Genomic DNA, 25,923 nt, shown 5'->3' with positions numbered 1-25,923 from the left:
CAGTTTGTTCTCTATCCTTAAGAGTCTCTTACGGTTTGTTTCCCTCTCTCCTTTTTTTCTTTTCCCCATTCCCATATGTTCATCTGTTTTCTTTCTTAAATTTCACATTTGAGTGAGATCATATGATATTTGCCTTTCTCTGATTTATTTCACTTAGTCCACTTTAACTCCATCCATGTCATTGCAGATGGCAAGATTTCATTCTTTTTGATGGCTACTATTCCATTCTTTATTCATTCATCAGTCGATGGACATTTGGGCTCTCTCCATAATTTGGCTATTGTTGATAATGTTGCTATAAACATCAGGGTGCATGTACCCCTTCGAATCTGTATTTTTGTATCCTTTGGGTAAATATCCAGTAGTGCAATTGTTGAATCATAGGGTAGTTCTATTTTTAACTTTTTGAGGAACATTCATACTGTTCTCCAGAGTGGTTGCCCAGTTTGCTTTCCCACCAACAGTGCAAAAGTTTCCCCCTTTCTCCACATCCTTGCCAATACCTGGTGTTTCTTGTGTTGTTAATTTTAGCCATTCTGACAGGTGTGAGGTGGTATCTCATCATGGTTTTGATTTGGACAGACCCCTTAATTATGATATAATGCTTTTCTTCATCTCTTGTTACAGTCTTTGTTTTAAAGTCTAGTTTGTCTCATATAAGTATGGCTACCCCGGCTTTCTTTTGATGTCCATTAGCATGATAGATGGTTCTCTATCTCCTCACTTTCAATTTGCAGGTGCCCTAGGTCTAAAAGGAGTCTCTCCTAGGCGGCATATAGGTGGATCTTGTTTTTTTAATCCATTCGGATACCCTCTGTCTTTTGATTGGAGCATTCAGTCCATTTACATTCAGAGTGATTATTGAAAGATATGAATTTAGTGCCATTGTGTTATCTGTAGAGTTGGTGTTTCTGGTAATGTTCTCTGGTCCTTTCTAGTCTTTGGTACTTTGGGTCTTTTTTTGTTTCTTTCTTTCCTCCACTCAAAGAGTCCCCCTTAAAATTTCTTGCAGGGTTGGTTTCCTGGTCACAAATTTCTTTAGCTTTTGTTTGTCTGGGAAACTCTTTATCTCTCCTTCTACTCTGAAATGACAGCCTTGCTGGATAAAGAAACCTTGACTGAATATTTTTCTCATTCAGCATGTTGAATATTTCCTGCCATCTTCTTCTGGCCTGTCAAGTTTCTATGGACAGATCAGCTGTGAGTCTGATCTTCCTTTTTAGGTTAAGGACTTTTTCCCTTGCTCCTTTAAGGATTCTTTCCCTGTCTGTGTAGTTTGTGAATTTGGCTATGATATTGCCTTGGTGATGGTCGGTTTTTGTTGAATTTAATGGAAGTTCTCTGTGCTTCTAGGATTTTGATGTCTGTGTCCTTCCCCAGATTAGGGAAGTTTTCAGCTATAATTTGTTCAAATAAATCTTCTGCCCCTTTTTCTCTCTTCATCTTCTGGGATTTCTATGAAAAGAATGTTAATGGGGCACCTGGGTGGCTCAGTCATTAAGTGTCTGCCTTTGGCTCAGGTCATGATCCCAGGGCCCTGGGATCAAGCTCCACATCAGGCTCCCTGCTCCGCGGAAGCCTGCTTCTCCCTCTCCCACTCCCCCTGCTTGTGTTCCCTCTCTTCCTGTGTCTCTCTCTGTCAAATAAATAAATAAAATCTTTAAAAAAAAAAAGAATGTTATTATGTCTTAATAAGTCACTGAGTTCCCTAGGTCTACCTTCATGATCCATTATTTTTCTTTCCCTCTTCTTTTTGGCTTCATTATATTCTATAATTTCATCTTCTATATCACTGACTCACTCCTCTGCTTCATCCATCCTTGTTTTTATGGCCTGCACTTGTGTTTGCATCTCAGTTACAGCATTTTTAATTTTGGCCTGACTAGATTTTAGTTCTTTTATCTCTGCAGTAAGGGATTCTCTAGTGTATTCTATGCTTTTTCCAGCCCAGCTAGTATCCTTATAATCGTTGTTTTAAATCCTAGTTCAGACATCTTACCTATATCTGTATTGATTAAACCCCTGACCATGAGTTCTACTTCCCATTCTTTCTTTTAGGGTGAATTTCTCTGCTCATCATTTTGTCTAGAAAAGCAAAGAAGAAAGAGAAACAAAACAAAACCCAAAAACCAAAAAAACTAGATCTTGGTTGTGTTTTTGTCTGCTTATTAAAAGAATCTAGATTCCAAAATACTATATATATATACACACACACACACACACACACACACACAAGATATACATATAAAGAAAAATGGAAAAAATAATAAAAATTTTTAAAAAGGGAATTGAAAAAAATAAAATAAATGAAAAATAAAAAGAATAAAAGTAAAAAGGAAGTTATATCCTGTTTCCCTTAGAGAGGAAGCTTTGCAGCACTCTGTGGTCAGTAGACTTCGTGTGAGCAAGTTGTTTTTGCTGTTGTCTTTTGGGGAAGGGGCCTGCTGCGCTGATTCTCAGGCTGACTTAGTTCAGTGGAAATGAATCTCCAGGGTGTATGGAGGCAGGGCTTGGTGTACAAGGCTCCAGCCTCCACTAGGTGGTGCTGTTTCAATCCCTGAAGGCTTTCAGCACCGATGGGCCAGATGAATATGGCTGTGCCCCACTCTCTAGCCCCAGAGCTGAAAGTTCATGCCCCCCACTCTTCAGTGAGCCCTCACAGAAGAGCATGATCAATCACCCCCGTTGTGCCATCTAGCTTATATCATTTAAGCAAAATACCTTCAAGGTCCATCAGTGTTGTCACAAAAGGCAGAATTTCATTCTTTTTTATGGCTGGATAATATTCTATGCTATATATATATATATAGAGAGAGAGAGAGAGAGAGAGAGCGTGAGAGAGAGAGAGAGCCACATTTTATCCCATCATCCATCCACAAACACTTATGTTGCTTCCAGGTCATGACTATTATGAATAATGCTGCAATGAACACAGGGGTGCAGACACCTCTTTGAGAGTGTGGTTTCATTTGTTTTGGATATATACCCAGCATTGGGATTACTGGATCATATGGTGGTTCTATATATAATTTGTTGAGGAACTCCCACACGGTTTTCCATAGTGACTGTTCTCAACTTACAAACCTACCAACAGTGCACAAGGGTTCCCTTTTCTTTACATCCTCGCCAGCACTGCTTATTTCCTGTCTTTTTGATAACCACTTTAATAGGTGTGAGGGGATATCTCATTGTAGTTTTGATTTGCACTTCCTTTCTTAAAATTATGTATGCAACTCCAAACATTGAGCCACCAGAGAAATCAAAGAAGGAATTAACTAGTAAAAGATGATGGCCAAATATTAGAAGAGTAAAATAACACAAAAATCAGCATTTTTAAAATTCAGTATTCACAGAGTTATGTTTAGATGAGTGCAAAATGCATTTGGTCAACCACTTCATGTTCAAATTCATGTGTGTGGAAGTAAATTTGATCCATCTGTTCCCGAATTATTTTCTCAAACCACCAACATTTTATTTTACAAGAACTGATTTCCAACAAGTCTTATGATATCCCTGACCTCCTGCCAAACCTGCTCAAAAAGTCTGAAATATGGCTATTGTACTGAACCTTCTCAAATATGCTGGGTTTTTTTTAATTAAGAGCAAAAAAACAGGCAAAAAAGTATTTATCTGCTACATTGCCATTCATGCTGAAACCAAGCATAATACATGAACAAAAAGACAGAAGATCAACACAGTATCCATTTTTACTATATATATGTCCAGATACAGTATAATACAAATTATCTAGACAGCAAGCCTTGTATAAGCAGTTTACACATACGCCAGGAGTTTAAAAGGGGAATGGATGACCAAGGACAAATTCATGTTCCCCCTGAGGAATGACTTAAATCATATATATCACCAGTGAAGTTTCTCCATCTACCCTTTGGCTGCTCCTTTGTATTATAGGCATATCTTGCCTAGTCTACCTCTTCACTTTGTTCTTAGGGCTGTCACGTGGGCCATCCACTTCTCTAGTTCTCCACCCTCTGGGCATTGTCATCCTTTCCCATGGCATCACTGACCACCTAGATGCTCATGACTCCCAGACCTGTATCTTCACTCTGCTTTCACTTCTAAGACAATTTCTGAACTCTTCCTACTTGGATCATCAGTAAGTCCCTCAAAATCAACAATTCCATGAGCACTCAAACTATGAGTCAGAAATCGATACAATATTTGGCTTCCTTCTCCCCTTTTGTCACTCCCCTCCTTCCCCCAGTCAGTCACAAAGTCCAGTCCATTCTTTCTCTTAATCAGCTCTCTAACCTCATTCAAATCATCATATTCTATCACCGTAATTACTGGAATACCTTCCTAGCTGAACTAGCTATATATCCAAATGGACTCCTACAATCCATTCTCCATACAACTGTCAGAACAATCTTTCTACAAGGGAAATCTAATAATGCCTTTTTCTGCTTAAAACCCATCAGTGGTTTCTCATCACTTTAGAATAAAGTCCAAACTTCTTAATATTATTACAAAACCCCATATTATCCAACTCCTTCTTAAGTCTTCACCCTCTTCTCTCTGAACCTAACCCTGGCATTCCATAGTCCAATATTTGAGTTCTGTTCAATTTCTAAATAATTGTCATGCCCTCTCACACCTCAGGACATTCCCACAAATTGTTTCTTCTGATTAAAATCTCTTCTCCTCCCTAGTTCCACTCGAGCCAAGTTCCTTGCCCCATCAACTTTCCCTACTCCACCTACCTTTGCTGTCCATGTCAGCTTGGATGTCTTTTCCTCCAAGAAGTCTTTCTGGCTCTGTCAAAGCTAAGTTTGATACCCTTGACATATGCTTCTACCACACCTGTGCATCCTCTATGACAGCCTTTATTTATCACACTGTACCATAGTTGTGTCTTTGCCTGTCTCTTTCAATAGAGTTTAAGTTCTCTAGAAGGGTTGGATTCCATTTCCCAGCAGGATGCCCTATGCATATTATACATGCAATAAACTATTGTTAATACTAGATGTATTTTAGATCCCTGGTGACAGCCTTGTTAAAAAACACAATCTGTCATATAACTGATAAACTGCATTTAAGTATGGGTTTTCATTTAATTTTCCTCTTATATCACCATTCACAGGAAAAAATGTTTAAAGACATAAAAATAAATATAAAGCTATTTTCCCTCCTGATACACACACACACACATTTTTTTCTGTTGTCCTATCTGAACTTGGTGCTAAACATACTGAAGTAGTATCTAATTATAGTACTTTTTCCTCTAATGACTATAAATAGTCATTGCTTTCTATAACGTGAAATCCTCAAGTAAATTATATATGAGACAAAAAAAATTGAGAGATAGCATGAAGGTTGAGATTTCCAGGACAGGTAAAATACCAAGAGTTGAAAAGAGAACATGATTCCATAGATATTTAATTCCTTCAATCTTAAAACTGAATGAATAAAGTATCTTTTCTTGAAAAATATTACTCAGAATGTGAGATAAATGTTTATAGATGATCTACTGACAAAAGCTAACTTCTATATTTTCCAGGACTTTTAAGATTTTTCTACAAAAAGTTATGTAAAGTAGAGTAGAATTTTAAAGATAGTTCCACTGGCCTTTCTTTTCATTACTAACAGAAACATATTTACCACCAGTGATAGGATGCCTTCACTTGATTAAACCATGAAAATATTATCATGTTGTTATAGGTACTCACATGTACTCAGTGTGTAGAGTGACACTTTGTAACTTTTAGGAATGTATCTTCCATTTACAACTAAAAAAGGGACGTTTGCCTTTTGTTATAGAACATTCTCATTAAAAGGAGATTGCTATTTTACTTTATGTCATTTTACAATGGTCTACTCATAGTAGAATTACTCAGATAAAATTATTTTGAAATTCACAGTGGTGTGTCTACACAGTTGAAACACAAAAGAGTTTGGGAAAAAATTAAAGTGTTTTTCAATGGAGGGTATCAAATAGCATGATTAAAAAATAAGCAGAATTAATAAGTCACTGTCAATTTTGGCAGCTAGTATAAAAAAAAGAGGAAATATTCTATAGACTGAAAAGACTACTAAATATACTAAATATTCCAAATACTGCTAAGCAGCTAATTCTTTTCCAACTCCAGTGCCTCTCAGACCCAGCTCTAAAGTTCTCAAAATTTCCACAAAATTTTCTATCATTACTGTTCAAAAGATTGACCTCATTTGAATAATGTTCTCATGTTCACCTCAATCATTTCTCCTAGTCTTACCTTTAAGGCACCTAGTTATAGGACTTCATCTGGGGTCTCTGCTAAGAATATCTTTGTGATATCCTATGTGATAAAATAATGAAATTATTTTAGTGTTTTAAATTGGTTAAAAGCTGAATTATTCAAATCCTAACTAGTTTTAAGTTTATTAGGTCAAAATGACACAGAGCACTTTGTTGGGAAGATTAATAAGTGCTTATTAAATAATGACTTGATTGGTTGTCTGCATTGCCTGAAACATCTGATCATCTTAAATAAATCTATAAAACTAATGCAAAAATAAAATGTATAATTTATAATCAGTTCTTTAGGTAATTCTATGAAAAGGATATTGAACTTTTAAAAATTAGAATTACTAAAACAAGTATAGATGATTAAACTGATGTCATTCCCCACCGCCTCTTGAAAATAAAAAATAAAAAACATGCATTAAAGAAATCAATTTCTTTTCCTGGAGCAAATGTGCGAAATCTAAACTCCAAATAGGCAGAAAAACTTTACCAGTGGTTGAAAATCACAACTGATAAGATGATGCAACAGTTCTTTGGCCCTCATGTAAGCTAGTTCTGTGGTAGGATAAAATGTTTTATAAGAGAAACTAAGTTTATAAAAATCAAAAATACTAACGAAAAGCAGACTTCTGAGGTTTTAAACGATCTGATTTTTCTGTTCTTCTTCTACTGTGTTTGGAAATGGCAGCAGAAATGATGAAATATAAACATAAAAGAAGTTTGGAAGATTTCTAACCTCTCTCACAAGACAATTGCTGGTTGAGAGTTCTTAATAAACCAACATGATCCATTTTGTGTTTTTCTTGTCATCTCCTTCACTATTTCCACATAGAATACTTTGTACCTGATTCTCATCTAAAATGAACTATTTTGTAGAGGGCTTCTGAGAGATAAAAACCTATATGGTAATGAGGTTGGGTCTCTACTTCTATCAATTAAAAGTGGAAAGCTATAAATAACACTGAAAGAACAATACAGCTGTGTGAATCTTGGCACAACAGGATGAAACTATTTCTACTGTTTGCTTCTTTTCCCCCTGTCCCCTTTCCAGCGCATATAAATTCATTGCTCTGGTGGTTTTAATGTGGGCACCAGTTTTGACTAAATCTAAGAGCTCAAAGAAAAACACAGCTGAAACCACTGCCTAGTGGCTTAACTCACAGCCCCAAATGATAGGCCTCCGACAGAGCCCAGCAGGCTTTCAGCAAAAAGGCTGCTGACTAGAGCTCATTTTGAAAAGTGGAGAGTTTGATAGTAAGTCAGGAAAGAGGCTTCACTATAGCTGTCTTAGGAGATTTTGCATTGCTCTACTAAAAAGAAGCAGTGAGTGTTCTACTCCTCTACTCTATGTAAGAAATACATGATAGATTTCTCTGGCACTTTAGACCGGCTGATTCTATGCTAGAATGCTAAAATCACAAGGTAATGACACATACAAAATGACGAGCTGAGCTGTGCATGGCAATTTCTTTCATTTGTAAATGATTTATCTTATTCAGTCCTGAAGGCTTACAGGTCAGTGATTGTTCTTCAACTAGTAGACCTAAAGCCATCTATAAAATTTCTGTCTTTAACTCTGTCCTTCTCTGTATGGCACAGCCACAAAAGATCTCCTCAACACTTGTGATCCAAGGGTCTTTGGAAAGAAAGATGTTCTACCTTCAAATATGTTAGATATCAAAATAGAGAATCTGCTGAAATGTGATGATTTAGATTTCACTGCTGTTTTCAGAGATCTGATGGTAAATTCCTCCTGAGACTGTCAAAGATAGCGCCAATGTCCTTGTGATTAAATCTCTAGGGCACCTCAAGGAGAAGGCTATAAATTGCTTTCCTTCGTTGCTACTCCTCTACAGAACAGAATTAATTTTTCTCCCACAAATTAGTGCTAGGAAAAATTAAAAGAAAAGCTGATTGCAAGGACACTAAGGACCTAGGATAGTATCCCAGTTTTCTGTCAAAGCAGATAACACCATTTATTAGACAAGGAATGGAACATATAACTGTAAGATATGCTGAGCAAGTCTTCAGTTTTATTACTCTAGTCCCACACAATCACCAAAATCCCTGGATTCTCTGTTCCCCTACAGTACCCTCTGCCAGTGGCCGAAGAGGATTTGTCAGCCTCTCACTCTGTGATGTCTCTGATCTCTAGTTTGTTCTGCAGGTCTGGATGCATTCTGTAATTTATCTTGCTTTTCTAGGTGTAATAAGTGGTATCACTGGCCTGCTGTGAACTGGTACAGACTGTCCCAAGCAAAACCTCAAAATTTAATATTAAAGCAGGTATTTTGTTGTTGTTCTGTTTATTTTCCTAGCTCTGTAACTATCCCATGTAATTTCTATTGTCTCTTAGTAAACATTCTCTAACAGCCCAGACTCTCCATGGCTGTGACCCTGGTCTTAATGCTTAGTTTCATGAAAGTTGATCTTTACAACCTATTTATATGACCCCACCAGCTTGTACTGTAACCTGAAATCCCAGTTCTGGTCTTTAGGACTGAATTGCCTCTCAGAACTCTATCTGATGACACTGTTCCACTTTGGTCTTTCAGATACAAAAATGCTGCCTCTCTCCCCCACTTGACACTCTGCAACCTTCTGCTTGTTAACTCGTAATAGTATCTCTGGACCACCCATTCAGATGCCACCCCCACCGGTTCTCTGATCAGTGTCACACTCTGGTAACAGATCCCATGCATTGATCCCACAGCCTTGCTTAATTATCTTATTCTAGGCCTTTGCCAAAATAAGTACTAATCTTGCCCCACTTAGTCATACCTGTCCACTTGTCATCCATAAGCCAGTACTTGTATTTTTATAATAAAGTGGAGTATAAAACAACTGCAAACCTGAGAGGAAATTTCAAAGAAAAATACTGTAATGTAGAAGGTTTTTTTCCACATCATTTATCAATTTGGATGTGCTTTATATATATTTCCTAGAGTGTGAGTCCCAGAACACAATTGACTGCAATTTCAACCAGATTGTATTATAGCAGTCAAATATTTTCTCTTGACTAACTTATAGAATAATTTAGATGCTGGCTAGTGTGTAAAGTCTGTGCAATTGTAGTATTTACTCTCTTGTCAGTAGATTAGTAGAAGAGGTAAAAATCAACTTCTAGTAATATTTACTATGGCAGCTGGAATATTGTGGTTTAATGAGGGAGTTTTTCAGTGCAGAATTAACCAGGGAAAAGTGGTAAGGTTCATAAGAGCTGGTCCTGGCTTTTCTTGGTAACTAAACATCATTACCACATGAGCTGCAGTATTTCCATTGATGGACACTTTTAAAAAGTAAAAAAAATCAATCAAGAGATTATTACTTCGTCATCATGCTTCATAAACTTACATGACCTCTATTTTTCAATTTAAACTTTGCTGCGAAGGCATATGGAATTCTTAGAGATACATTAGATGAGTCTCACTGCCTCAGAAGACACGTAGAATATATTTTTTAATAAAAAATGTGACTAGCATATAGGAATGAATGTTGACAAATAATGACCTCTCCATATCTATTTCCACTCTTCAAATATATTTAAGCCATCTGTTTTTGGATATAAAGATGCATATGAAATATTTCAGGTCTAGTGAAGGTGGATGGTTAATATTTTCTAAAACAAAAAATATGATAATACAATCATTCATACTATATATTTTTCTTATATTTTTAAAAAAATTATAAAACATCGATTATAGATTGATGATTTTTAATGGTAAATTTGGTAGAAAAAGTATTAAGTGACACTGTATATAACAAAAATTTTAGCAAAATAAATAAAAAATTTACTTTTTTTTTTTGGTTCAAGGTAATCCAGGAAATTAGTCTGATCTCTTTCAGGATTTATTTTAAGGGATGGTTTTGAATAATTATAGTTTAAGTATAAAGGTGTCAATGACCTCTGCTCCTACAATCACTACCTTTAGAAGGATCTGTCTGCAGAAGCACTGTCTTAGATTGCCTCATATGGGACAGAGGCAATATTTTTTCAGTTATTAATAAAAGTTATGGAAAGTGCTGTAAGTTAATGGATTGAACACTTAATTACATATACAACAAAATACTTAATTGATAGGAAATTAAGAACCTTGAATCAATTTTCACCCAGGTTTTTGTTAATGTAACATAAGCAGTCAATTTATCATATGAAATAAACCTACACAGCAGAAAGCTTGGTGGTATCATGGTGTGATGACCAACTAGAATGTGGGGGTTATACACAAAATTTTTCTAGATTTTAGAATTCTTTTCACCTGACTTTATAGCCATCTTCCTAGATAGAGAAATATGTACTAATTAGAACATCAAGTGACAATCTTAAGTATCCCTACAAGGAGACAATCCAATAGAAACCTCAATGTGGATGGCAAAGAGACATTTAAAAGACGCCATTCCAATGTTCATTCTTGAACTTGCCTTTGGTAGAGTCAATAGGGATGAGAGAATCTGATTTTTCTTAATCTATTATTCCAACAAAGTCATAGGCAACTAACAGATTAAAGCACAGTTTTTTATGGCAACTGCTACAAAGAAGAAAAGCTATGGAAACTAAATTTATCACACTGCAGTTAAATGATGGAGTATATACACTGGCTCAAGTGAGTGCCACTGACCACAAAAGCAATTCAAAATTGATATTTATAATAAAGTTCTGCATATGCTTTAGGTGGCCAGAGATGTTCCATGCCGAATTGGTCAGATAAAATAAGAATCAGTGAAAACAAACCTACAGTCTTTGCCACGGAAACCAAAGCATATTGGGAAATCTCAATTTCCTTCCTCCTGTTTGAGCAGGCATATTTGGCTCTAACTCTGTCTGTTAATAGTTATGTTTAGACAATGCCAAAGGAATGCCTTGATAAATAAAATAATCTAGCTGGGGTGTGTGTGTAAAAGAGAGACTTGTCATCACACATAATAATGGTAGTTTTGTGAAATTCAATCCTACTGTAGTGAATTCTATTGGACTGGATGATGACTGGTCACACTACTTTCTCCTATGACAGTCCCACATCAAAACAAATGCGAGATCATTGCAACAACACAACAGAATGTTGCTTCACTGCTTCAACCTTGATGAAAGGAAATTATCTACCACATTTTAGAATTAGTTATTTCTGTTTTTGTCTTTTGGTGTGAATAACTGAAATCACAAAATGTGCAGTTTTTTCTTATTGTGCTCTAATATTTTCAGTAAAATAAAATGATATGATCATATAACAAACATGTATGATTATATTTTGTTGTCAGGTGACTAAATAGACTAAATTTCTTTCAGTTAATTAGAACAAGTCTCCAATGAGTGAAGTGGAAAAAAAACATATGTTTGAATTCTAAACAAAATGTAATTTATGTTTCTTTCTTTGATACTCCCCAAAAACTCAGAGTAGAGAAGAAATATAAGCTATTTTGGAGTTAGGCAAAACAGGCTTATAATATAAAACAAAATTCCATGTTTTTTAAAAAGGCTTTATATCTGGCTAACCTAATCAGTTCAAGACAAATATTAATAAGAAAAACTAACCAAGAAGAATAAAAACCTTTTTCATTGAATTATGCAATGAGTGAAGTCTACACAGTTGCCTTGGAAAGACACTGTTTTAGTGTGTGTTATAGTCAGAAAGTAGGAAAGCACAAGGCTGAATGACTGGACACCATTTTGTTCTTAAAATAATAGGTTCTGAGTCCTGGGTTGAATTCTGAAAACTCCTAGGGCATAAATTAAATATTAAGAAACACCACTGATTGGAGTGCCTGGGTGGCATATTGGGTTAAGCCTCTAACTCTTGGTTTCAGCTCAGGTCGTTATCTCAGGGTCTGAGATGGAGCCCTGAGTGGGCTCCCCGTTCAGGGTGGAGTCCGCTTGAGTTTCTCTCTTCCTCTCCCTCTGCCCCTCCCCTCTGTGCTCTCTGTCTAAAATAAATAAGTAGATCTTAAAAAAAAAAAGAAACACCACTGGCATTTAATGATCCAGTGGATCAGAATACATGCATTGTTAAAGTGGATCATATTTGATATTTACTTAAAAGATGATAGCAAAAGATTTTGCATTGATAGAATTGCTCAATTCAATATATTCACAGCTATCTGATAATCACCCAGATACTTCCAGTGATTATATCAAACAATTGTGATTGCTGTCCTCAGCCAATACTTCCTGTTTGCCTATCCCTATACAAGGGAGGGGAAATTCATTAGAAGGTTCCATAACTTCTAAAAATCTAGTAATCAAGATATAAGATTAAAATAAACAATAGTGCTGGGGCGCCTGGGTGGCTCAGTCGGTTAAGCGTCTGCCTTCGGCTCAGGTCATGGTCCCAGGGTCCTGGGATCGAGCCCCGCATCGGGCTCCCTGCTCGGCGGGAAGCCTGCTTCTCCCTCTCCCACTCCCCCTGCTTGTGTTCCCTCTCTCGCTGTGTCTCTCTCTCAAATAAATAAATAAAATCTTAAAAAAAATAATAAAATAAAATAAAATAAACAATAGCGCTATATACTATTCATTCTGCTTGTCTACTTTTTTATTTTTATTTTTTAAACTTATTTATTTATTTTTTGCTGCTTGTCTATTTTGGTTTCTTACTATATGAAATATCAACTCTCTGCACTGTGGACTTACACAGAAATTTCACTACATATACGTGTTTCTATATATCCACACGATACATACAGTTTTTCATTATAAAAGTAATGCATGTTCACTAGAAAAAGAAACAGTACCGGGAGAGAGAAGATGGAATGAGTTATTCAATCATCGAGAGATAATTACAGTTAAGATACTGAATATATCCTTCTATGACTATACATTCATTTCTCTATCATCTCTCTCCAGATAGTTTATCTATACTTTATGAAACAAAAGTACCATACCTATAGTTTTGAAATCCTTTTAATTTATACAGTATATGCCTTCACGTCAATAAATGCAGATCTGTATCATTGTCTTTAGGGAGCTACTCTTTGATGAACTGCTCGTTCGGTTTTTGGACCACGGGCTCAGTCTCTCAGCTTTGGCTCACAGTCAGGAAAGGGTAACTGGGCCAGTAAGTCAAGAGGCGGGAGACCCCCGTCCCGCCCCCGCTCCGCATGGCGGCTAGGGTCGGGGAGGCAGAGGCGCCAGGGCGCCGCGGGAGGCCAGCCCTGCAGCCGCCGCACAGCCAATTCCGCAGCAGCGGTGCTTTTCCCCGTACCCCCGCTCTCTTCACCCTTCGCCGCAGTGCCCACGCCCGTTTTGGCTACCGTGGATGGACAGGAAGAGTTTGAAACTGAAGTAACCACACTGGAGAACGCGCTTCCGGGCGCATCCCCAAACCAGTGTGGACAATTTTGTACGGTAGGAATTCTTATTAATTCAGAATCGCGATATGAGGCAAAACATCTTAGTGGAGGAACTGGCATTTTCCTACCGATGGATCTGAGCAAAGAAGTTCTGCTTACCTTGGAAAAGCGCAGGCTACTCTACGTGTCAGCCAGGCGTCGAGAGCGCCTCGTGCACCGCGTCCGCTGACTGTAAAGGCCGGCGCCGTCCCGCAGCCCAGGCTCACAGGGGAAGACGGGACAAGACGCGAATGGCCGTCTGAGCTGGAGGCCCTCCACAGGCGGCCGGACCCAGAACCGCTTCTCCCCGAGGTGATTCCCAGGGCCGCTTAGCGGGAGAACACAGTGGGGCGCCACAGAAAATACAGCGAAGATAGACGGACAAGTACTTCATTCCTCACAAACTACGGCGTGGGCTGGGGTGGGTCGGAGCATGCGCACCTGGTGGAACGCGCCAGGAAGTACCTCCCGGGAACCCGCCGCCCCTGGGCCTGTGAGGAGGCTGAGGACGTGGCCAGACCAGTGTCCACGGGGAGGGGTTGCCAGGCTGGAAAACGACCCGTCCGACGTTAGCCGGGGCCCTGCCCCGTTCCCTGAGCTCACGCACGTCAGGATAGGACTGGAGCGCTGTTACTTCTTGGAGGGAGATTTCATCCCTTCCTGTGCAGAACAGGGTGGGAGGCGGCGGCTCCTTCTCACCCGGCGGCGCAGCACGGGAGTATTTGCCAGGCTCAACGTCAGCGTGCTCAACAGGCACCACCGGGTGTACAGCACAGCGCCCCCCAGGCCCCCCCCCCCCCCGCCCTCAGCTACAGGGACACGGACCTCTTGTGCGTCCACGCCAGGGCCGGCCCTGGACAGGTTCGAGAAAGGGTGGAAATCATCACGAAGAAATTCATTTTAGTGGCTGGAATGTGGGGGTGGTGGCGCTGGAGCGAACCAAGGCGCGGCTCATGTCCATGCTCATGCTGAACCTGGAGTGCAGGCCTGTGATCTTCGAGAATGCGGGGAGGCAGGTGCTGGCGACCCGTTCCAGAAAGCTGCCCTGGAGCTGTGCACCCTCATCTGCTATGCGAAGCTAGAAGACATCCTCAGAGTCGCTTCTAGTTGTTCCACGGGAAGCCTACAGTGGCGGCTCCGGGTGGTTTACTGACCGGCTGACTCTCAAGCCCTCCGGCTGCGTTGTGGAGTGAAGACACACGCCTGTGCAGAACATCTGGGTTCTTCTGATAGAGGCCCTCCGAAATCCCACCCAGATCGCGAGCTCTAGACAGAGCCCGTGTTGAGGCACGTTTCTTGGGTGTGAATTTAGTGCCAAATTTCACAAGCGGTGCAAAGTGCAGGACCTTTCTGTTAAACGTGAACAAATTTAATGCCACGGAGCACAGCTCAATTTCCAGCCTTCAGTATTAAATGTGCCGCTCAGTGGAATAAAAGGTTTACCTTCACCACTGCAGCGAGAAATAGGATGAAGTGCAGGAACGTTAAACTCAGCCTGCTGTAGAAAACCAGGTTAGTGTTCCTACCTCTGTCCTGTGTTCCCTGAGATTAGCAGTCGCCAGTGTGTCAGCCAGCGCCAGACTGCCTCCTCACAGGGGCCGGAGGGCTAGTCGGGAGTAAGAAACCCAGCATGGGGCAGGGTTTCTTACAATTGCTGGCTAGGGTAACTGCAAAGCCTGTGAACATTTTAAAAGGTAGGAGACTAAGGAGCTCTAGGTTCTGCATGTCTGGATGTTTCAGGAGAATTAAAGTCAGATGGCTTTGGTAATATAGGATAGCTTTGTGGTTTGCAAACTTGAACAACTACCCCCCACCCCTGCCCAGGGGCCCCAAGTGGGAACCCACATTGACCACCTCCAGTAGTGGTGATGCTGCAGTAATCCCTGGCACCTGGCAGTCAGGGGATTGCACAACATCTGGCTGCAGTTTGGTTGGAGAAGAGAGTCTCCAAGTCCTATTTTTTTCCTTTTTAAGTAGGCTCCATGTCCAGGGTGAAGCCCGACTTGGGGCTTGAACACATGACCCTGAGATCAAGACCTGAGCTGAGATCAAGACTGGGACAATCAACTGACTGAGCCATGCAGGTGCCCCTCCAAGTCCTAGTTTTTGAAACGTGGAGAAACCCAGCCTCTGCAGTACAGATGAGAGAGGGACAGATGTTTTAAGGAAGTCAACTAAACATCTAAATATTTTTAAAAATGTCAAGATCCATGTAAAGTAGATGAGGAGGTATGAAAGAAATTCAGCCCAGAGGTCCTCCACCCATTGAAAGGCAGTATGTGAGCTCCTCTTCCTCCTGTCTCTGCCTCCTTACATTCTTTTTTATACAGACAGCCTACACGTTTCCCTAGGTTTGTCATAAGAAATATTTCCTTCAAAGTAACTGGTTCTTTCCATGGGCCTATGGAAAAGAGGGTGCTGCCACTTTCAGAGTCAGAGTGATTGGGCAGAATGGAAAAGGAGCTTTGTTCAGCTTAGTGGCCAACTTGAGGAAATTTGTCAAGCTACAGTGAGTAGACTGGCAGCAAAATCCACAGAGGAGATTATTTATGCCTTAACACTGTGAGGTTGATGACAGCAATAGTTGATTCAAGGGCCATTTCCCTGGTTTCCTTTCTGGATTACTGGAAGGAGGGCAATTTGGAATTTCAAGACACAGATGCCTTTTTTTTTTTCCCCCTGCCTTTTTTAAAACTTAGGGAAAAGATTATCTCAGAAGGAAACCATCTCCTTCTGTCCCCCTTTACCTTAGCCACAGATGTTATATAAACATAAGGCAGGGCGTCTGGGTGGCCAAGCGTCTGCCTTAGGCTCAGGTCATGATCTCAGAGTCCTGGGATCGAGCCCCACGTCTGGCTCCCTGCTCAGTGGGGAGTCCGCTTCTCCCTCTGCCTCCACCTCTGCCTGCAGCTCCCCCTGCTTGTGCTCTCTCTCTCTGTCAAATAAATCAACAAAATCTTAAAAAAAAAAAAAAACACAAGGTGATTATTAAATTATTTTTTATCAAATTGTTGAAAATGTTAATATGCATATTATAAAGAAGAAACCACCTTTCTAATGAAATATATCTACTTCTCTTGCAGAAATAGATGACAAGAGGGTGACCAACACCCAAGCCGAAGTAAGTTTCCTTATATTTTGTACAAATAGGTGTTCAAATCAATTAAAAACATAATTAGGTTGGTTTAATGTTTTATAAAATATGTCAAGACAATTGATATAAGAACTAGTTTGCTTTTCCTGACTGAAGAAACAGTAAAATGGGGTCATTAAATCTCTGCCTCTGTGCTACTTTGGTTCTCAACCTATGAAATGCCAACCCCTGAAAAAACTTGTAAAATAAACCATTGCTTTTAGTGATAAGATACAGTATTGATACTTTCAATTTAGTGACTAGTTGTTTATGACCAACTACAGGCTAGGGCCAGCCACTGTTGGAATCCTGGAGCAAGAAGATAGGGAGCAGGCACCTCTTAAAGGGTCTTCTGGAATGTGAAGCCAAGAGCAGACCCTGAGGTCAGAGGTTCACCTACACATGTAGGAGTTCAGATGGAAAAATAGGAACCAGGGGAGGCTAGGGGAGCTGATAATATAAAATATATTGAATATAAGAAAGCAAGTAAACTTATGCTCAGAAATAAAACAAATATTGACTAGTGTGCAGACATACAAGTCAATTCCCATGGCTGCATTAGTTAGGCATAGAGCAATACAATACCCAGAGGAAAATGTAGAAAGAACAAAATATCAAATAGTATCTCTTAAGACTTTTCTAAAAATTTAATGAGATTGTGTATGTGAAAATGCTTTGACAACTGAACTCTTACATACATATAAAGCAGTTTTTATTGCTTAAGAAGTTTTACTACATGGTACTAAACAAACTTTTCTGTAGGATTAATTTTCCACTTGATCTTTGAATGTGTATATGGAAATAAATATGAGAAATCCCAAAAGTGATTGTTTCTTGAAATCAACCAGATGAGACTGAATACAGTAAAGGAACATCAGAAATATCAATCATCCACACATTGAACATTAATATAGAGTCGCTCTGTCTATACCTGTGCATAATGAACTGGTGGTACTGAAACATTCTATTTTGGAGAAATTTGCTTGTACCATATGCTTGGCTGATATGGATTTGACAACTATTGGTTGAAATTTTTTACTTTTTAATGTATTGTTTTTGCATCAAGTAAATGTCTATCGTGATGATACTTTTGAAGGCAAATAAGCTTTAGTATGTACAAGGGAAGATACCTCAAATTCTGTGTACTGTCAATGAAACAGTTTCTAGTTTTGCCTAGAATAATTCCCAAAAAGAGTCTTGTAACTACTTATACCTAACCTTTTCAAAGCAAAAATGATCGAGGCACAAAAACTCATTGATTAAGACCACTGCCTTTGCCACATTGAAACATAAATCAACACACTATTAAAAAGGAATCTTTGACATATTCTGATTGGGGTATAGACCATATATATGTATTTTACCATAATAAATAATACTATTTACATATTCACATATATATGATTAGTTTGTGGTTTTAACCATGAAATATGTTTCTATGTTCTAATTTTTGTAATTTTTAATGCAAAAATTCTCTCTTCAATAATTCAGTCCTGATCTAGTATATGTAGGTAAGTGTTACACAGCAGTTTTGTTAGGAAAGGACTTATTTATCTGTTGAAAATAGAAGAGAATATTATCTCAACACTAATTCCAAGTAAATGGAGATGTTAGATTGAACATGTCAATTCCAGAAGTTTATAAATTGATATTACGTACCCAAACCCTCATTATCTATCCAGAACCACTCAAAAATCCTTTGAGCAGGTATAGTTATCCCATGGACATACCTTTTGGAGTATACATTGTTCTGGCAGTTGTGTTTTTTCTCCCAAACAAAAGGGATTGGTGTCTCTTTCTCTCTTTCTTTTAAAAATAAATGAATGCTACTAGGTGAGAAAAAGAGTAATTTCAGGACTGTGATAAAGAGTTGTATGATGAAATTGATTTATATATCTCTTAAAACTGTGCTGTCAGCGAACATGTATATAATTTCTCATTGATTTGAGTTGTATGTCGTAACAGGGGGAATCAGAAAGCTCTTTGAAATATGGCACAGTGTTTGTTTCCCTCACAGGGCTAATTTTTACTCAAATAATGCTTTTCCTCTTTTCTCTTTGTCCACAGTCACAAAATGCATCCCCAAAGCAAAGGAAGCAGAGCGTGTACACACCACCGGCCATGAAAGGTACTGTTCAGGTACTGTTTCGGGTTGCTGTGAGTGTTGAGTTCATGGCTGGCAGGCTGTCTCTTTTCATTGACCATATGCTTGATTATAAGCTTGATCTAGTCTTAGCTCTACAACTTGATAATGTGACTTTCAATAAGATATTTTACCCATTTAAAACTTAGTTTCATCAAGAGTAAAATAGGTAGCTGAAAAAGGAATAACTAGAGATGTCTCAGAATTTCAGTCTGGAAATTCTCATTTTCCAAAATAATGACAAAGATTTTTCTTTTACCCTTCCTCACATATTTTCTTTGAAGGGATCTTTCCAGAATCCCTAATTACCCTTGACAGTGGTGCCAGACCATTGCCATTTTTTTTCTTAGCTTATGAAAAGTAGAATAACTTGAATTTGGAGCATATTTAGTGTAAAGTGTTGCCTCATTGCCTTATGTCAAGAATAGCTCTAAGAAACCCAATGAAACAGTGATTAGCCGTACATGTAACAGCTGTTCAAATAACAACTAAAAATGCTAGCTCAGATCCTGGCATTTTCCCAGATTTCTCCCCCAAAACTGGAACTGCTAAAAGAACATCTAAGTGTGTCAGAATTTTGACTGACACCAGTTCCAGGGAAGGCTTCTTTTATTTCTCACACAAAAACGTTCCTGACATGAGGCAGAGTGTGCTCAGTCCAGTAGCTCCTGTTCCAGTCTGTCACTTGGGCCGTTGGCCCAGTGGCTCATCAAGCTCAGTTTCTACTACAAGAGAGGCCAGCTGAGCAGTTTCCTCTGGAGTCTGGAGAGATGTCTAAATTGGGAGTGAAATTTTCCACTCTGTATTCTCTCTAGATTTGAGGCTTTTTTTTAGGGAGGTGAAATATAAATGGACACATTAATAACTACTTTCAGTAAACTTCCTTCCTGTGCAGCTATAAAATACCCTGTTTGTTTGTTTGTAAGACTGCAGTAAATAACACAGTCATCAGTATTGTACTGTATTTCCAGGGTAATTACTGAGAGTATCAGGCTTCCCTCTCCAAAGATTAATATACTCATTTGAAGATCTATTTCCTATTGTAAGTCATCTTGTACTTTTAAGACGCATCAGTTTTGGCATGAATGGGCAACAGTAAAAGATATATGTTCACAATTTAATAATTTCCTCTGTTCTATTTTAGGATGGCTTAACTAAATAAAGTAATACTGTTCTCATGTCCTCAGAGAATAATATTATTTTTAAAGGAAATTCTTAAAATCAAAGCCCCAAGAGCTTTGGTTATATTTAGCTCTCAAATATCATAAGAATGTGGGATCCTAACATTTAGGGAAGTTAGTCATATTGCATATTTTCACATGTGACCTTACTTTACTACTGTCTATCTCTCCAAGATGGCTGTTCAGTGACAGTCAGTTTGGTCATGAGTTAAAGGCTTGGGAAAGCACAGTAATTCTTTCAAGAGGCTACCAGGATGTTATTACAAGCCACTTAGGTCCTCATTTATAACCAGTAAATACCTGGGTAAATCTCCTGCTTCTGATTAAAAAAAGAGAGAGAGAGATAGAGAAAGCCAAATCCACATATTTTATTCAGTCTACCTGTCCCCAAGAGCTAGAAATGAATATTTCAAGACAAAATTAAGCTATGGTAACATATGGTGCATTGTGGGCACATTAAGAAATCAATCATAAGAAAGATGAATTAGCAAAGGAAATGTTATTGAGATACTAAATACAATAATACAATGGCTCTGAAATGTGTAATTTTCTTCAAAATGCAGTGGAACATCATTATACATTACTGAGTACAAAAAAATTTTTTTGCTAAGAGAGCAAAGCAGCAACAGATGTGATTAATAGTTCTAAAAAAATTACTCTACAGAAAGGCCAAGGAGGACTTCTTGAAAGACCTAGCAAATAACTGGTTAGTGAAACAAAACAAAATACAACAAAACAAACGAAACAAAAACAAATTGGCCAAAATCCTTCCTTCTCCCTTCCTTTGCTCAGTTGTGAGGAATTACCAGGTATAGAAACCAAAGTGGCAAGAGGGGAGAGATGCTACATCCCAACTATTTCTGTTTCAATTAATGCATGGACAGGTTAGTCTATCTCTTAAGTACATTTAGTTTTTCTCTTTCACTAACAGTGGTACTTATGTCTCCACCAGGTTTCAGCAAACAGAGACATGTCCAGGTCTACTTATCCAATGCTTCTGTTTTTCTAGTTTTAATTTTTCTCACTCCCCTCCCCTCTGGTCAAAGAGAAAAATATGATTTGGTAAATGAATTACCATCCAGAATGATGCATCAGTTGGACTGGATTCTTAAGAAAGATCATCTCCGTGACCACTGGAATCATTGGGTGGTTGCCTTTTAGGGCCTGGTACCTGGATCAATTAGTTTATGGCCAAGGTGGCAGCACCATATGATATAAATATGGAAATGTAAATAGAAGAATCTGTATATGGCTGTCTTCCTTCAGAGGCGTTTCATGGTTTGTCCAGCACATTTACTCTTAGAACGTAATAACAGATTTAGTACTTGGTCTGGCTGTCTTTCTATTCATAACATTATAGGCATTCAGCGTGTTCAAGGAGCTTAAATGTTAACTAGGGCAACTATCAAGTGATGACTGAATTTTTTCCACTGCATCTAACCTCAAGGTATTACATTGGCTATGTCTTCTTGCAGATTCCAGTATATTAGGCCTGAGGTGGAGTCAGATAATCAAAAGTTCCAAGTAATTCTGCTGCAGCAAGTCTAAAGATTGACCAGACTCAAATAGCCAATCACCTACCTAACATGTCTCATGGAGATCAAAATAATAATGAGATCAAAATTAATATGTTCAAGACTGACTTTTGAATCTTCTCAACACCAAATCAGTTTGTCTTGTACTGTTTCCCTTCTCAGCAAGTGGAATATCCATCTGCCTAGCTGAATATTGCCGAGTTCTGAGAGCTTCCAGGGATCCTCCCTCTCTTTCACTCTCTTCAATAGTAGAACACTAGCTCTCATGGGTTTCCCCCATTAGTATCTCTTATCTCTCCCATCTTTTCTCTTCTCTTATCTCCAATATCACCACCATATTTCAAATCACAATCATCTCTTTGCCAGGATAGATAGACATACCTTGAAGGTATTCTAAACCACTGCTATAAAGCAAATCAAATGAATTTTTTAGTTCCGCAGTGCATATAAAAGCTATGCTTACGCTATAGTGTAGTCTATTAAGTTTGCAATAGCATTATGTCTAAAAAAAAATGTATATGCCTTCATTTGAAAATACTTTATTGCTAAAAAATACTAACCATCGTCTGAATTTTCAGCAAGCTATAATCTTTTTGCTGGTGGAGGGTCTTGCCTCCATATTGATGGTTGCTGACTGATCAGGGTGGCGGTTGCCAAAGGCTGGGGTGGCTGTGGCAATTACTTTTTTTTTTTTTAAGATTTTTATTTATTTATTTTAGAGAGAGGGCACACAAGTGAGTGCAAGCAGGGAGAGAGGCAGAGGAAGAGGGAGAGAGAGAATTTTTAGCAGACTCCCTGCTGAGCATGGAGCCGATCCCAGGGGCTTGATCTTACATTAAGAGGTCATGACCTGAGGTAAGATCAAGAGTCAGATGGTTAACCAACTGAGCTACCCAGGCACCCTTGTGGCAATTTCTTTAAATAGGACAACAGTGAAGTTTGCCACATCAATGGACTCTTCCTTTCACAAATGATTTCTCTGTAGCATGTGTTGCTGTTTGAAAGCATTTTACCCACAATAGAACTTCTTTCAAACTTGAAGTCAATCCTTTCAAACCCTGCCACTGTTTTATCAACTAAGTTTATGGAGTATTCTAAATCCTTTGTTGTCATTTCAACAGTCTTCACAGCATCTTCATCAGGAATAGATTTCATCTTAAGAAACTACTTTCTTTGCTCAGCCATAAGAAGAAACTCCTCATTTGTTAAGGTTTTATCATGAGATTCCAGCAATTCAGTCACATCTTCAGGCTCCACTTGTCATTCTAGTCTTTTGCTGTTCCCACCTCATCTGCAGATACTTCCTCCACTGAAGTCTTGAACCCCCTCAAAGTCATCCATGAGGATTGGAATCAACTTTTTCCAAACTCCTATTAATGTTGATATTTTGACCTCCTCCCATGAATCACGAATGTTCTCAGTAGCACCTAGAATAGTGAATCCTTTCCAGAAAGTTTTGATTTGCTTTACTCAGATCTATCAGAGGAATCATTTTCTATGGCAGCTATAGCTTTATGAAATGTATTTCTTAATTAATAAGACTCAAAAGTCAAAATTACTCCTTGACCCATGAGCTACAGAATGGATATTGTGTTAGCAGGCATGAAAACATTAATCTTGTACATCTCCATCAGAAATCTTGTGTGATCAAATGCATTGTCATTGAGCAGTAATCTTTTAAAAGGAATCTTTTTTTTCTGAGCAGTAGTTCTCATAGTGGGCTTTAAAATATTAAGTAAACCATTTTATAAACAGATACGCTGTCATTCATGCTTTGTTTTTCCATTTATGGAGTATAGGCAGAGTAGATTTATCATAATTCTTAAGGGCCCTAGGATTGTCAGAATGGTAAATGAGCACTGGCTTCAATTTAGTCACCAGCTACATAGCCCGTAACAAGAGAGTCAGCCTATCATTTGAAGCTTTGAAGCCAGGCATTGACTCTTCCTCTCTAGCTGTGGAAGTCCTAGATGACATCTTCTTCCAACAGAAGGCTGTTTCATCCACATTGAAGATTTGTTGTTTAGCGTAGCCATTATCTCTAGTCATTAATTATCATGGCTAGATCTTCTGGATAACTTGCTACAGCTTCTACATCAGTACTTGCTGCTTCATCTTCCTCTTTTATGTTGTGGAGATGGCTTCTTTCTTTCTTTCTTTTTTTTTTTTTTTTTTTAAAGATTTTATTTATTATTTGACAGAGAGAATGAGAGAGAGAGAGCACATGAGAGGGGGGAGGGTCAGAGGGAGAAGCAGACTCCCCGCCGAGCAGGGAGCCCGATGCAGGACTCGATCCAGGGACTCCGGGATCATGACCTGAGCCGAAGGCAGTCGCTCAACCGACTGAGCCACCCAGGCGCCCCAAGATGGCTTCTTTCTTTAAACCTCATAAACCAGAGGTACCTGGGTGGCTCAGTCGGTTAAGCATCCAACTCTTGATTTCGGCTCAGGTCATGATCTCAGGGTCGTGAGATGGAGTCCACATCGGGCTCCATGCTAGGCATGGAGCCTGCTTAAGATTCTCTCTCCTTCTCCCTCTGCCCACCCCCTACCCCAACTTGTGTGCTCTCTCTCTTAAAAACAAAACAAAACAAAACAAAAAACAACCTCAAACTTTTATTCTGTAGCTTCCTCACCTCTCTCAGCCTTCATAGAACTGAAGAGAATTAAGGCCTTGCTCTGGATTAAGCTTTGGTTTAGGGAATATTGAGGCTGGTTTGATCTTCTATCCAGACCACTCAAACTTTCTCCATATCAACAGTAAGACTGTCTCACTTCTTTATCATGTGTGTGTTCACTGGAGTAGCACTTTTAATTTCCTTTAAGAACTTTCCTTTGCATTCACAGTTTGGTTAACTAGGCGCAAGAGGCCTAGCTTTTGACCTATCTTGGCTTTTGACATGTCTTCCTCACTAAGCTTAATCATGTCTAACTTTTGATTTAACGTGAGCGACTTGCGGCCCTTCCTTTCACTTGAGCACTTAGAGGCCATTGTAGGGTTATTAATTGGCCTAATTTCAATATTGTTGTGTCTCAGGGAATAGGGAGGCCCAAGGAGAAGGAGGGAGATAGGTAGGTAATAGCTGTTCGGTGAATTAATCAGAACACACACCTTTCAATTAAGTTCACCATCATTTAGGCACAGTTCCTGGCGCTCCAAAACAATTACAGTAGTAATGTCAAAGATTCTTAATCAGAGATCACCATAATATAATAACAATGAAAAAGTGTGAAATAGGGGCACCTGGGTGACTCAGTCGTTAAGCGTCTCAGGTCATGATCCCAGAGTCCTGGGATCGAGCCCCACATCAGGCTCCCTGCTCTGTGGGAAGCCTGCTTCTCCCTCTCCCACTTCCCCTGCTTGTGTTCCCTCTCTCGCTGTGTCTCTCTCTGTCAAGTAAATAAATAAAATCTTCAAAAAAAAAAAAAAAGAAAGAAAGAAAAGAAAAAGTGTGAAATATTGTGAGAATTACCAAAATGTGATACAAAGACACAAAGTGTGCAAATGCTATTGAAAAAATTGTACCAATAGACTTGCTTAATGCAGTGTTGCCACAAACCTTCAATTTGTAAAAAAAAAAAACTCAGTATCTACAGTGTGCAATAAAGAGAAGTACAATAAATCAAGCTATGCCTGTAACTGGTTACTCAACAACATCTAGTCTTTCTCTTCTTGCCTCCCAGGAGTTTTCTATACTGTAGCCAAAGTGAATTTTATATGCTATTTCCTTGGTTAAAACTCTTTAATAGCTCCCCAATTCCATTAGATAAAATCCCTATTCCAGAGCAAAGTTTTCAAAGCTTACTGGCCCATGGCTCCAATCTGCCTCTTCTCTCCCCGACTAGGTCCCAGACATGCTGGTATTCTGCCAGCTTCTGAAATACACCAAGCTCTTTGCTGGTTCAGGAAAGATTCACACATTCTTCCCTTCACCTAGAATGTTCTTCCCTGCCTCCTTCTTATCCCCATTCTTTATTGGCGAACTCCTACTTATCATTCAAGCCCTGTCCTTAAAGATCAGTTTCTGAAAGGAGCTTTCGCTAACCCTCCAATCTAAATTCTCTATAGCTATAAACTCCCTATTGATCGTTATAATCTCTACAGTTCTTTCCTAGCAAGTAAATATGATGTCCAGCTATTTACTAATGTCTCTCTCTTCAACTAGACTGCAAGTAATGTCTGTGGCAACAGTGATAGTGTCTATTTTATTTACTACCATATCTGCAGGGCTTCACATAATGCTTGGGACATAAGCAATGCTTATAAATATATTTTTAAATAATTTTTAAAAATATACCCAATGCACAAGTGTTGGTGAATCAGTCATTTCCTAATGATATCTACCTTTTCTCTGGTCTATTAGAAA

At 38.8% G+C, this 25,923-nt stretch overlaps 1 protein-coding gene and 1 pseudogene across 2 annotated transcripts in view; both read left to right on the top strand.

Annotated features, from left to right (window-relative positions):
• Positions 1 to 14,717, top strand: part of LOC118012597 — a 43,231-nt pseudogene extending 28,514 nt beyond the window's left edge.
• PPP1R1C (protein phosphatase 1 regulatory inhibitor subunit 1C) overlaps positions 1 to 25,923 on the top strand; it is a 117,786-nt gene that overhangs the window by 38,185 nt on the left and 53,678 nt on the right. For both annotated transcript variants that reach the window (XM_035007600.1, XM_035007599.1), the window contains exons 3-4: positions 16,648 to 16,685; positions 18,765 to 18,825. In XM_035007600.1, coding sequence (XP_034863491.1) covers positions 16,648 to 16,685; positions 18,765 to 18,825 — 99 coding nt within the window. The remainder of the gene's footprint in view (positions 1 to 16,647; positions 16,686 to 18,764; positions 18,826 to 25,923) is intronic.

The sequence above is a fragment of the Mirounga leonina genome, unplaced genomic scaffold, assembly GCF_011800145.1.
Source record: "Mirounga leonina isolate KUSES-001 unplaced genomic scaffold, KU_Mleo_1.0 Mir_151, whole genome shotgun sequence".
Taxonomy (NCBI): Eukaryota; Metazoa; Chordata; class Mammalia; order Carnivora; family Phocidae; genus Mirounga; species Mirounga leonina.
The sequence above is the reverse complement of the archived record's forward strand: the minus strand, read 5'-3'. Positions and strand labels throughout refer to the sequence as shown.